Genomic DNA, 13,816 nt, shown 5'->3' with positions numbered 1-13,816 from the left:
TACCTGCATTCTAAAAGAGTGCAAGGGTAATGTCAGTTTTCATTGACTAAAAGAAAGTATTCTGAGAGAAACATCTTATTCATCAAATAGAAGTTATGTCTTTCCTGATCAAGGAAAACTGAAATAGAAATGATTCTTCAAAACACCTCTCATTAAAGAAAGCCAGGGGTAGGAAGTTCATTAGTTAGCTTAGGCTTCTGATACTATTTGAGGACTGTGTAAGGAGTAATTATTCTGTAACTTTAAATGAGGACATTTGCACTCTAATAACTTAGTTCTCAGTTTTGTGTCCTTTTCATATATGCTCATTTTATCTGTGTTTTATGGAATTGTCATTTTTATCTGTGATCTCTTCAAAATTCATGATCATGAAAGGGCTTCAGTATTTCCGTGAAGGCAATCAATACATGCTGCCATTTAAAAGAGGTGACAATAACATCTTTAGAATGTAGACATCCATGGAAGATTTTCTTTTTTTATAAGCTAGTCAAAAAAAGAAAAAATGTGAATAAATTTATTCACAAATGCCTAAATCACTGAGGGAGTAACTTTTGATTAGAAGTCAATAACTTTTACCTAAAATTATCATTGGTTAGTGTAGGAAATCCAACCGATTTGTTTTGTTTACCCAATAGAGAACATTTTTTTAATTTATTTCTTGTGGAGGTAGATTTGCAGACTACTGTATTACTAGCAGAGTTTTACTTTAAATCTGCTATTTGTGCTGTTGTAACTAACAACAGCAATCGTAGCTGCTGGTAATCTTCTACTCCTGTAGTTTTGAAGAGAGATCACCGAAGAATTCTTCCCCCAAACCCCTCGTAAAAACAAACAAGGATGTTGTAATTTGTTATTTCATAATTCTTTGGTGGGTTTACTGTGGCTGGCTGCCAGGTGCTCACCCAGCTGCTCACTCACTCTCTCCTCAACAGGACTGGAGGAGAAAATAAGGTGAAAAAGCTCATAGGTCAAGGTAAAGGCATGGAGGTCAAGTAATCAATTACTGTCACAGACAAAACAGACTTGACTTGGGGAAAATTCATTTATCGCTAGTTAAAATAGAGCTGGATGGTAAGAAACAAAGACAAAACCTCTAAAACACCTTCATCCCACTCCCCTTGAAGTTGAAGGCTTAACTTTACACCTTCTTTCCTAGTTCCTCTCCCTCCTCCCTGGTCCCAGTGGTGCGGAGGGGATGAGGGATGGGGTGTTTGGTCAGACTGTAACAGTTCCTCACTGCCGTTCCTTCCTTCTCATGCTTTTCCCTGCTCTAGTGTGGGACCTCCACAGGCTGCAGTCCTTCAGGATAGACCTGCTCTAGTGTGGGGTCCTCCACAGACTGCACTGGGGATATCTGCTCCAGCATGGTCTCTTCTGCAGGCTACCAGGGAATCTCTGCTCCAGTGCCTGGAGCACCTTCTCCCCCTCCTTCTCTGACCTTGGTGTCTGCAGGGCTCTTTCTCACACTTGCCCTCATCCCTCACGCTGCTGTGCAGCCTTTTGCCCTTTCTTAAATATGTTTCCCTAGAAGTGCCACCAGCTTGGCTGATGGGCTCAGCTGTGTCCTGCAGTGGGTCTGCTGGAGCCAGCTGGAGCTGGCTGTGTCCAACACAGGGCAGCCCCTCACCTCCTTCCAGAGAGGCCACCCCTGCTACCAAAATCTTGCCCACAGACACCTGACTAAAAATTCTCACTTTTCCTGTCCTATTTCTAAAGATTTTTTTAAATAAAATACTGAAGTGTTTTCATTCTCTTTACCTCCCCTGTTTTTCCAGGTGATGTAGCTTTAACCAGATGATTGTTCATATCAATGACTAGTCATTAACAAGTTATTAGTTTAGAGCAATTTCAGCTCTATTGACAAGAAAATATTTTTATTAAACTAATTTAGAGATGTTTTTTGAGGTGTTCTTGTTCTGCAAAACCTGAAAATTACTCCTCAGCATTGCTTTCTTCTACAGATTCTTTATGAAGAACTGGAGCATTTTCATGGCTCTGAATTCTCGAAGTAGGAATAAATAATGAGTAGGAAAGGGGGGGAAAAGATCAGCTCTGAATGGCTTTGTGTAATTTGGGGATTTACATGAAAAAAGGTGGAAAATAGACACAGAGAAAATCTGTAGAAATTACTCAAGGTTGGAAATTATATCTACTGATACTTGGAGAGTGACCTTTTAACTTAGCAGGTGCCTTCATGGGAGAAAATACTTGTTATTAAAGGGTTGCTCAGTCTGGGAGGAAGACACAGAAAGGCCAATAGCTAGAAGTGAAAGGCAGAGACGTTCGAATGAATCTAGTATAATAGCAATCATCTTGTGAGCATATGTCTCATGCAGTGCTTCATTTTTAAGTCACTGTTTGCCACCTTTTCTGTCAGATGACCGATTACTACTGTTATTCGAGTGTCTGCAACTTTCTGAATATTGTCATAACTTAAAAAAATTGTCTTACTGCTTCATGTAGCTGGTTCTTAACTTGATTTATATTTACTTCTCAACATCCTCCCCTGCTTTTTGTCTGTCTGCTAGAACACAAATTTTTCAGTGTTAAGGTATGGCTTATTGTAAGTCTAGGAATAGCCTGGCAGCACCATGTAATACTGCCGAAGGTGGTGGTGGGAGAATCTATTATTCACTCAGGCTTCCTGCTGAGGTTAAGTAAGCAATATATATATATATAGGCACATATAGAAGCACAGCTTAGGAATGAGAAAGCTGAATAATAATTCCTTTTTGACCTGCATTAGCTGTGAAATGTACTTGTAAATACAGATTTTAGTTGATGTTTCTGAATAGATGGCAACTGGTTTTGCTTCCCCTAGAACCTGGGGAAGCTGTTACATTGATGTTACGCAGTTACAGAACGTACTTGCATTTTGGTTTCTAATATGCTTAAACTCTCAAAGTAAACTTAAATTTTTATTTTTTAATGTTTGAAAATCATCTATTAATATGCAGTTAGGATGGGTTGACAGACTGCTTGAAGTTGTAAAAAAATTTTGTCAAAAATTGTGAATAGTCAATATGGTAGCCAGTGGAAGAATCTAAAATATACCCATTTTACTGGAATTAAGCTATTCATGTCTCAGGCTAAAAAGTGAAGATAGCTGCTTAATTGGGGGGAAAAAGCTTCAGAAAGGGAAAGGCTTATGCAAAAGAGCATAAGATTTGCAAGTCAAATGCAAATCCAAAACAAGATAAGCCCAAGACCAAAAAATTATTACTAATTATTACTTTTTTCTAAAGAAAATAGATGAAGGAACACTGCCAAGGATTTTGTTAAAGTAGTGGATGATCAAAATATAAAGCAGTTTCAAGAAGATGCTAGGGTTAAAAGTCCTTTTCACCCATGTTTACTACAAAGGAGTTTAGGGAATTTTTGACATCATGTATTGAAGACAAATGGGGAGGGAGTGAGTGTTTTAGATTGAAGCATTCATCTGAAGTTGATAAATAAAAAATTGCTTGGAACAATGGTCTTCACCATTAGTTGACTTAAAAAGAACTCTAATATTAAATCCATTTAATATTGCTGTTAATATTTTAGCAATTACTTAAATGAGCCTTGAAATGAGAGATGGAAATAGGATACCAATTTTTGAGCTTCATTGAGGATTCTAGGAAGTATGGACTGGTTAGCATGAATTCCATACTGGGTAATTTCTTGAAATTATGAAATGAATGATAGTATTAGATGTGCAAATTTTAAAATAGTAGTAAAAAGTCAGTGCGAATTTAAAGAAAAGTTATGCCTTATTATTAGAGCTTTACAATGTACTTGGATTTTATAAAGCTTTTGACATGTTCTGTCAGGAAGACTTCTTAGAGAGACAAAGTAATGATAAGATGAAAGGGAGGATCTTTAATGTTTAGTTAAAGAACAGAAAACAGATACGTTTTTGTTATTGCAAAATGTCACTAGAGGAGTTTCATGTCTGTCTGCAAGTATCTGTTCAGTACTGGAAATGCTCTATAGTGTGGTTAATTGCAAGGGGTCATGCAGAATTATTCAGGGCAGTACTAGTTGAAATGTCTGTGAAATCCCCATTCTGAAACAGCCAAGTTACAGAAAAATCTCTCCTGAGGTCTCCTGTCTTTTCCTATGGACTCTCCTACTGCATAAAAATTGTCTTCAACTGTGTGTTTAGAAATTAAAGAAACCACACTGCTTACTGGTAGTGTTGGTGTTTGTTGTTGGTTTGGGTTTTTTGGTTTTTTGTTGTTGTTGTTGTTTTCTCCCTCCTATATTATGTATAGAGCTGTAGAGCAGGGCAAAACTATATTGGACAGAGAAATGGAAAGGTAGCAGGGTATGGTGAGAAGTGAGAAATTGCATGTGTGTAGAAAGCCAGCTTATAATGTTGATTAAGAGCAAAAATGGGATGAGGAGGGTGGACAACTTCATCATTGGCTTTATAACAGAAATGGATGGATTCAACTTCACACTTAGGAAATCCCTAATTCAGGTTGGGGGCAGCTGGGAGGGAAAGAATCTCTCTGTCCTGAAACATTTGCTGCTGCATGTGGTAGAAGACCTCATCCTGAGGCAGATGAAACTTCATGCTTCTGTTCTTAGGTTCTCACCCTTCTCCAAGAGCTGTTGTCTACTTACATTATATAAATTGTTTAACATTTTAATGCTTTTAATACTGAAGGCATTCCTGTGTGAGGAATACTATAGACAACAACCTATCCATAATCATTTTTGTCTTGACAAGCTTATGTTATAAGTGAAGATAATTAGTTGTATCTTCATATTTACATGTAGTTGCTTCAAAAAATTCTAAAATTAATCTCTAATGTTCTTTTAGACCTATGTAATATATTGTTGAAGATTAAGTTACTGGGAGCAGAGGATATGCAACCAAGAGTTCAAAGGAAATTTAAGGATTAAATAATTTGATTAACTGTTTATTTTCATGGGTGCCTGAGGACTGAAATGGCAAACGTGTCATTCTATTTATTTATTAAGTTGTCAGTGGAATTCAGGGACCTTTACAGGCCTGTATATCTGACATCTCTTTAGGGAAAACTACCAAAAACTGAAATAAAGAATATAATTAGTGAACCAGGTAAATATGACCTGCATGGAGTCCTGAATATTGCTTCTGTAAAGGGAAGTCCTGCCTTAAACCTTCTGGGCTTCATAGAAGGATTAACAAATATGCAGGGAGAAGGTAATCTGATTGATAAAGTCTGCTTGATTTTTCCAGAAGGGTTTAACAAGGCTTGTAAGGAAAGAAAGCAGTCATGGGATAAGAGGAAGGATATTTTCCCAGATAAAGAATTAGTTAAAAGATGGGAAATGGCGGGTAGAAATAAATAGCTTTTTCAGATGAGCCTTGAGGTGAGAGAATTTATCAATGGTAGCATTATTTGGAATAGTGAAGATGAGAAGAGACACTGAAGAACTGCAGAGTGATCTTATGAGTTTGCTTGAGCAGTAATATGACAGAAAAATTCTCCGGTTTGTAAATACAAAGTGATGCAAATGTTGATATGGTGGATGACTGTCCTAACTTCATGCACAAGATGATGAACCCTGAGCTGCTAGTGATACTTGCGGAGTGAGATCTTAGGAATTATCAGTGCTGGCTTCACTGAAAACATCAGCTTAGGATCATTCCAAAAACCAATGTGAATGTTAGAAATTGTTAAGAAAGGAATAGAGAGCAAAACAGAATAATCCTTATTCCACTGGATAAACTTATGATTAATCCTGCTGTGTGCAGTTTGGACCTCATTTCAAAGACGTTCATTATAATGGAATTGCAGGTGGTTTAGAAAAAGGCATCACGGGCAGTATTATGCATAAAATGGCTTTTACATGCGAGACCAGCCGAGTAGATTAGGACTCTTTAGCCAGGAAGAGACAACTTATAGGGGAATACTATAGAGAGAGATTTTGAACAAAGTTGTAAGTGATGTGGAAGTCAGTGCACATAGACTATTTGCTGGTTCTTCACTCAAGGCCAAGAGCTAGATGTCATCAAAGCTAGCAGGAGCCAGGTTCAAAACAGACAAAATAAGGTGGTTCCTTATATAATGGGTAGCAGATGTGTGCAGCTCCTCATGAAGATGATGTTGCAAATCCAGAATGTTTACATAGTTTCAGGGGAGGCTGGAAAAAACATGAAAAGCAGATTCATTCAGAGTTACTAAATAGATAAAATATATCAGCCTAGAGAAATTCCTTGAGCTGAAAATAGTTGGAGTCTGGGAAAATATTAGGGGAACTATAAGTAACCTATATGCTTGCTTTCCTCTTACTCTTGGTATCTGCATATGGTCCCTGTTCTTTCAGACCAGAGTGGGGCTGGAAACGACGAATGATAAACACAATCTTTCTTGTTATCACAAAGTATGTAGTAAAGTTTTCTGCAGCTGCACTCCCTGAGCACAAATGATGAGCTTACTGGCCTACCTTGACCATTGCTCTGTAACAGTACAGCTGTCTTTGGTTTTGTTGGCTCAATAAAAACAGTACTAGTGGAAGTTGGTTTTGAGTAAGAGCTTTGAAGGAGCAAAGGGTTATGTGAACATGTGGCTTTGAATACGAGTTCAGATCATTAATACCCTTTAGCAGATCTTTAGAGCTTCACAAGAGATTTTCAGAACTGTAGCATATCCTTAGTGTTCAGCAACAGCTGGATCACAATGCCAGATGTGTATTAGACTTGATAAAACAAGACTGACTTCAGACTTCTTATAGGTAAAGCAAGACATTTTAAGAATATAGAAGAATATTGGAAGAAAAATAAGACATTATGGGAAAGAAATTAAATCAGGAAAACTTTTACATTCTGTTCCTACAGTTACTGGATAGAAACACCGCCTTCTTGTAGGTTAAATGTTTCCTCATTTGTGCAACTCTGGGATTTTACTAGGACCCTTGTTCTACAAATTTTTGCACAGCTATTTTTAAATAGATGCTGTCTCACAGTTTAGTTGCAAGGTCATGGACTAGACATGCTCAAATCAGTGAATCACCAAAATTAGATGAAGCATAGCACAAAGTCCTAGCTAGATTGAAAATGTTAGCCAAACTTCCATACAACAGTGATTTTAATTGAATCTACAGTATATTGATGACAGGAAGAAATGGTCTAAAGCTAAAATTTAATCTAAAAAATCCAATTAACTCATATTGCCAAGTCAATATAGATAACTTTAAAAGTTTCTTTACAAACTCTCAAACAATAGCCACTTCCCAATTTTATCAGTAAAAGGGTATATAGTTTTATACTTATTAATGTTAACAGGTCTAAACAAGTCAGACTGTTTTCTTGAAAACAAATGCTTTGTTGTCTAAAAATTTTCTTTTAATGTAATTGAAAATAGAGTTGCTCATATTTAAAAAAAAATCCTAATAGCGTACAGCTCTGTCATGCTAAAAGAGGTGGTATGGAATTGCCAAGTGCAGATGCACATGTAAGAGTGATGCTAAACAATAAACCACATTCATATTTCATTTCTGTAGAAGGTGCATAGTGGTTTGGGTGAACTAATCCTTCAATATTGCCAGCTATGTATAATAAAACATGTTAAAGGATTATTATTTATGGAAATGCTATGAATTTTTTATATCTACACTTGTAGCTTATTTTCATTTTAAAGACTGTAGACCATAATTCTGTACTTTTAATTTTGTATTCAGTATGGGGAGTTAATCCCAGAATGGGGCTTTTTTGATGCAAAATCTGAATGCTTGTGTAGTAACAACAGCTGTCTCCTCACCATGTGGTGTCTTCCATTGCTTTACTGAAGAGATGAATTTTGGCCCAGTGTTTCAGTAATATTGGACACACATGGTTTTAGGTGACAAAGCAGTATGTTTATGCATTTATTTGACTCTCGCAGTTACAGTTGGCTACAGATTAGAACGGGGAGAATACATTCACACCATGACCACCCTCATAGCTGCTTGTAGTAGTTGGATCACAGTAGGCGCTGTTGCATCTAAAGACACAATTAACTGTTGCTGAGGAATTGCAAATTCACAAAAGCTCTTTTACAGCTTTAGCGGTTGAGAGTGGATTTTCTAAAAGCTTTTTCAAAGATTTTTCGAATTTATAAATGTTTTAGATCATCACATTTTAAATTATTGTCAGCTTGAAATAAGATTAACAAGTTGATATTTTAATGTAGCTAATGAATTCTTGTGCTGTGAATTAGCTATGTAATTAGCTACAGATCTACGGAATGATTGTAGTTTTGCCCATTATTTAGGAAGATAACCTTATGAGTTCTGTAATATTTACAAATCATTAGTAAACTTGTGAGCACCTAGGAAAGTCAAAGCTTACCGAAAAAAGTCTGAAAATAAAACTTACCAGAAAGCTTCCAATGTGTACATCACTGAAAAGATGATCTCGATTTCCGTATGTAATTGCTTAGATATGCTTTGGATATGGTAAGAGAGAATAGCTGTGAATTTACTATTAAAAAAAACCAAAACAAAACAAACAAAAAACAAACCAACAACCAAAAAACCCCTCCAAAACGCCAACAAAAAAAATCACAAATTTTTAATACAAATTAAATTAAAAAATTACAGTAAACTGCTTATTAGGGCTAATTTTGATGTATGAAATTTGACTAATTTTTGAAAAAAGGCTTTTAACCAAAAATCTTAGAACAATTCATTATTTAAATTAGTGATGAAAATTTTTGTAAGTAGAACATTAAGTACCCCAAATCTTCCCTTCTAAAAATCTCTGAGAAAGATTTTAGTACAAAATATATATATATGGAGTACAATATAACAAATAAATAAATGGAGTATATTAACTTGTTTACTACAATAGAATTAATAAGGTGTTATGTGGAGATTTTCTATGCATTTATCATTTCTTCTGTAGGCCAGAGTGTAACTGTATGATAATGCATGTAATGTATGTGTGAGATCTCTCACATACACACACACGATTTAAGTGTCTTGCATTTGAGTCATCATAGACAATTCATTTTATACTTGTATTAAAAACTATCCGAATATGAACGTCTGAGGCTTTCAGCATGGAATAAAGGACTACGTGGATCCAAACTAGGACGATTGATGAAATCCTTGCTACTATTGGCTATTATTTACTGTCTTTTAAGTGGCAGGTTGTATTTATGCCAATTTATCTGCTTCAGGGAACACTCTTGATAGCAGAACAAAGTGAATAAAAGTAGTTTGCTTTGCAAATGAATGCAAATGGTGGAGCCTTTCGGGAAGCCCTTTAACAGGAGCAATGCACTTTGATTATGAGTGAAGCTGCCATTTGGACATGGTGAAAAGAGCACGCTTGAACCATTGATTGGGGGAGACAGTAAAAAGTCAGGAAGGGCCCCGTTAAGCTTGCGGTGCGGCAGGCGGATGTCAGTGTGGTTAGAGCACAGTGGGAGAATGACAGGCAGGATTAGTGTCAGGGAGAAGCTTTGCTGCAGTTGTGGAGATGGTCCCTGGGGTCACTCACCTCTGACTGTTGTTCTGTGCTGATGGCTCTGTAATGCAAACTGCTTGATATGTGCCTGTTCATTATCGGAAATGGTGATTAGAAGAGGTATGTCATAAAGAATTCCTTAAAAATAAATAAAATGGCAAACTACTGATGGTAACAAACGTTTGGCTCTGCGGTCGCTGCCAAAGATGCTGCAAATGGTCACTGTGTCTTGCATTCTGAGGCAAGCGCGACTTCATGCCTTAAGCTGCTGTACTTGCGTGTTCCTTGCTCTGTTCACCTCTATTTGGCCGTTATGAAGACAGTTATTTTTAACAGATTGTCTTATGTAGTTTGAGCAAAACATTTTTATATCTTTTGGTTATTGGGTGGTAGAAGCATCCGGTTTGGTTTTGTGGCATAACTGTGTTTGGGGCAGGGGCGGGGCGGGGGGGAATGTGTGTGTTTGTTTAATAGTCTTAATGGACTATCAGAATCAACAGATTTCATTCCTGAATCATACCAGAATGCTAAAACATAGGATGATTACAGTGACAAGAAGCTAAAATGACTGTTCTGTTTTATTTAGAGGCTTTTTTAAAATGTAAGAACGAGGATATTTTCTTTGTCTTTGCTGAAAAATCTTACATGTGCAATTAAATAAATGGCTAAAATTTTGCATCTAAAGCTGTGATTTAATCTTCCATAAAAGTATTGTTGCCTTTTACCTTTACTGCATTTTATAGTGTTATGTACATTGTATAAATGTTGATTGAAATTAAATGTGTTAGTGTGTACAATATACAAAATGCATTTTTTGAGTTTTAAGGATTTTTTATATCTTACTGTTGGTCTGTTGTTTTCATGCATTTTCAGCATCAGCACAGGGAGATGGTAGCCAGATACTTGAAACTATTTCTCTCTCTCTCTCTTTTTTTTTTTTTTTTTTTTTTACACCATTTGATTAATTTGTTTCAAGGTCTTTTCAGTATATTACCTCACAAAAATATGTCCAATATCCTAGTGTAATGAATGTTTTACAAATGTTTTACAGGCACCTGAATGGACAGAGGAGGACCTCAGCCAGCTGACAAGAAGTATGGTTAAGTTCCCAGGGGGGACCCCAGGTCGATGGGAAAAGATTGCTCACGAATTGGGTCGATCAGTGGCAGATGTGAGTTCACTCAGATTTGCATTGTATAGAGTGTGACAAACCAGAACAAGACAGGCAGTGTAGAAGGCAAACGTATATGGGGGCCGACATTGTCTTTTGAGAGGGACTACAATCCTTTTAGGACCTGGAAGTGAACCATTAACTAACTATGCAAGAAGCAGATGTCAGCCAGTTTCTCCCTCCACAATTAACAGCTGTAACTGATCAGCCGGACGGGGGATTCTGGTGCTTAAAGTCCTGAGCTACTGTAACCCAATAACAGAAAAACAATGCGCTTCGGGTTTTGTAGCAACCTCCTTTCGCTGCAAGCCAATGTTTGTGTGACTTGGTTAAAGATTACATTTCTGTTTCAAGCCAGTCCTTAAAAGATGTAGATGAGCTAATGGTGTTTAGACAGGTGGTTTCCATTAATTAAACTGAAATATCTTTACAAACTTTAAAATGAGTTATACATATGACACCAGTTCAGTCCCTTTTTCTGGATTATAGCATAGTTAATAATGATATTGTGTCAAATGATTAATATCCTTGTTAATTCATATTTTATAGTATTGTACCAGATATCAAAGAAAGCTTGTACTTACAGATTTTAAGTGTTATGATCTTAAAACCCTTAGGGGCTAGGCTGTAAAAGACTTTTCCTTTTCAAGCAATAGATCACTAGAACATGATGTAGTGTCTGCTGAGGACCATTTGAAAGCCCTTTCAGCTGACCCTATTTTATAGGCTCTGGAGAGGTTAATGAGAATAATGTTCAAATCTGTTCATGTACATTTTCAGATTAGATGTTCTTTATTTATTATATTTTGGGAATTATCTTAAATAATGGGAAACAAAGCCTCTGGCTAGTGTGAAATATAACCCATTATAGCCTTCTGGGCAATTTGAATACTTCTTAAGTGGTTTTTTTCCCCGTTGATATAATCACAAAAAGATATTTTTAGAAGTTTTTTTTAAAGACTTAATGCATCTATACAGTTCTGTTACATATACTAGAAAACAAGCCATTTGCATTCTTATAATTTTAGAACAACACATATTATTTGCAAATAAGTAGATGTAAGGAAGAAGTCACTAACCTGCTATGCAAGTGATGAAATTAGGTCTTTTTGTTTGTTCTGTTTAGTCTTGTTTATCATACTCCTTGAAGTATTTATACTACTGAATTGGAGTGACTTTATTAAGAAGGTGCTACATTTTACTAAGCAGATATTAACAGCAAAAATATTTCATATGGCTTGGTAGTACGCGTTATGCATGGGAAAGATCTTTTGAGATTGCTTTGGAAAAAGTGATTAATTTGCTTGATACTGATAATACAGACATGTGATAGGTATATGTGGAACCATTCCACAAAACTAACACTATCTTAAGATTCCTTTTGCACCCATTTTCTGCTCTATTCCTTGATGCAGATGTAAAAACGGTCTTTATTAAGAATCCTTTGCGTAATATCTTTGGCCACACATCCAGTACTAGAAAGAAAAAACAAAGCTCAGTTGCTTCTTCCATTAGCTGAGAAGTCTTGAGCAATATGCTGTTTGTTTCAGTGAATTGGAAAGAGAAATGAAAGAAAGGCTTATGTTCTATGAGCTGTCATTTTCTTGTATGAAAAAAAAAGGAATTTTCAGGGATTTTTATTTGTGGAGAAAGGTCTGCGTGTAATCCTTTTTACTTCCAGTGATCTCCAACTCTGATTAATATAAGTGTTCTTCACAGAAGTTTTTACTTCTCTAAAAATTTCCAACTGCTGATAATGCTGGGTCAGCCTTCCTGGCACAGTCTACGTTAGAGTTTCTGTTACTTTTATCATTGCATTGCATGGAGTTGCAGCAATTAGGTTTTGAGAGGAAATGCTTAAACAAAAGCTTCCTGGAAACTTCTCTGGATCTCAAACTGTTATTGAATCGGTATCAGCAATGCTGAAACTGGGAACTACTTCAGATATATCTATTCAGCTATTGAACAAGATGTACAGCTTATCCTTTATATTTGTTGAAGGTGACATAGAATAGCATCTAAATTTACAGCAAGGATTCTTATTTTGCTTGGGCATCACCATAGTTGGATAAGAAATGTTACGCTAAAACTGCAGGAAAGGCTTCTGGTTTTGTTAAACTTTGTGCAAGAAAAAGATGTGTTTCATGTTCAGGCAGCATTTGCTGCCCAAACAATTGTTCCCTGTTTCCACTGCAAGAGGTGCAGGGAGATAAGTTTTGGTGTGTGAGGTGCTGTTTTGAAAAAGCTTGTGTAGCAGAGTTTGGGAATCCCTTGCTTATAGCTAATTTAACATTAGTAAAGCCAGAGGGAGTTTGAAGTGTGTATTATCTGGCAAATACACTAGGTCTTAAAAAAGAAAAACATTCAAGGGCAAATTTCCGACATTTTCTCTGACACAGGAAATACCTTTTAAAAACTTGAGACCACTTTCTGCGTGTTTCTTCTCCTGTAAAGTATCAAGAGCAGTAAGGCTTGCTTTTCCTTTCACAGTTAGAGAACTATAGTAGAAAGGATTGACATGGTAACAGTGTGCTTGTTTCCATGTGATTTTAAGCATTCAAACCCTTTTAAATAGTAGATTAGCTGAACTGTTTTTATTAACAGCTATTTAAAGTCATCCAGTCCAAAATGATCTCTCCATTGTTGCTTCTGTCTCAAAGCTTTCTTCCTCAGCAAAAAAAAGGTTAGAAAAATATTTCAATACTTTTTAAAGAATAAGCTGAAACCACTCATATATACCAGAAAAGCATCAGTGAAATTCACTTCCTCTACCCCAAAGAAATTCCATTTCAAATTGCCTTAAACTCCTTCCTTTTTTAAAAAAGTAAATTCTTACATCAAGCTATATTCATTTCCACTGGCAATTTTTATTCAGGATGAAGTGACTTGAGGAGAGTGTTCTTGGATTTTATGAACTTTTCAGCTTCATGGTGTTGTTTTAACTTAGTTTTGTAGGTTTATTTGTTTTGGAGTTGTTTTTATATATTTCTGAATTTTCCTCCTGCCATTACGTTAATGAGTTTTGGAACAGTATAAAAGGAAGCGTCTAATGCTTGGAGCTTTAATACTGCTTTTTCACATACAAAGAAGGCCCCAAAAGTTTGTGTGTCTGACTCATTTCCAGAGAGATTTGTTCAGCTTGGAAAATTCTTCCTTGATTTTGCTAGAACATGACTTTGATACTCCAGAATCTGGTGAGCACAATGTAAATCTTACAA

At 36.2% G+C, this 13,816-nt stretch overlaps 1 protein-coding gene across 1 annotated transcript in view; it reads left to right on the top strand.

Moving 5' to 3' along the window:
- The window catches only part of DNAJC1 (DnaJ (Hsp40) homolog, subfamily C, member 1), a 175,213-nt gene that overhangs the window by 149,346 nt on the left and 12,051 nt on the right, over positions 1-13,816 (top strand). The window contains exon 12 of the mRNA XM_010562781.1: positions 10,479-10,598. Coding sequence (XP_010561083.1) covers positions 10,479-10,598 — 120 coding nt within the window. The remainder of the gene's footprint in view (positions 1-10,478; positions 10,599-13,816) is intronic.

This window comes from Haliaeetus leucocephalus, unplaced genomic scaffold, assembly GCF_000737465.1.
Source record: "Haliaeetus leucocephalus isolate CR32 unplaced genomic scaffold, Haliaeetus_leucocephalus-4.0 Scaffold0, whole genome shotgun sequence".
Lineage (NCBI taxonomy): Eukaryota > Metazoa > Chordata > Aves > Accipitriformes > Accipitridae > Haliaeetus > Haliaeetus leucocephalus.
This window is presented reverse-complemented; position numbering and strand designations above follow the sequence as displayed.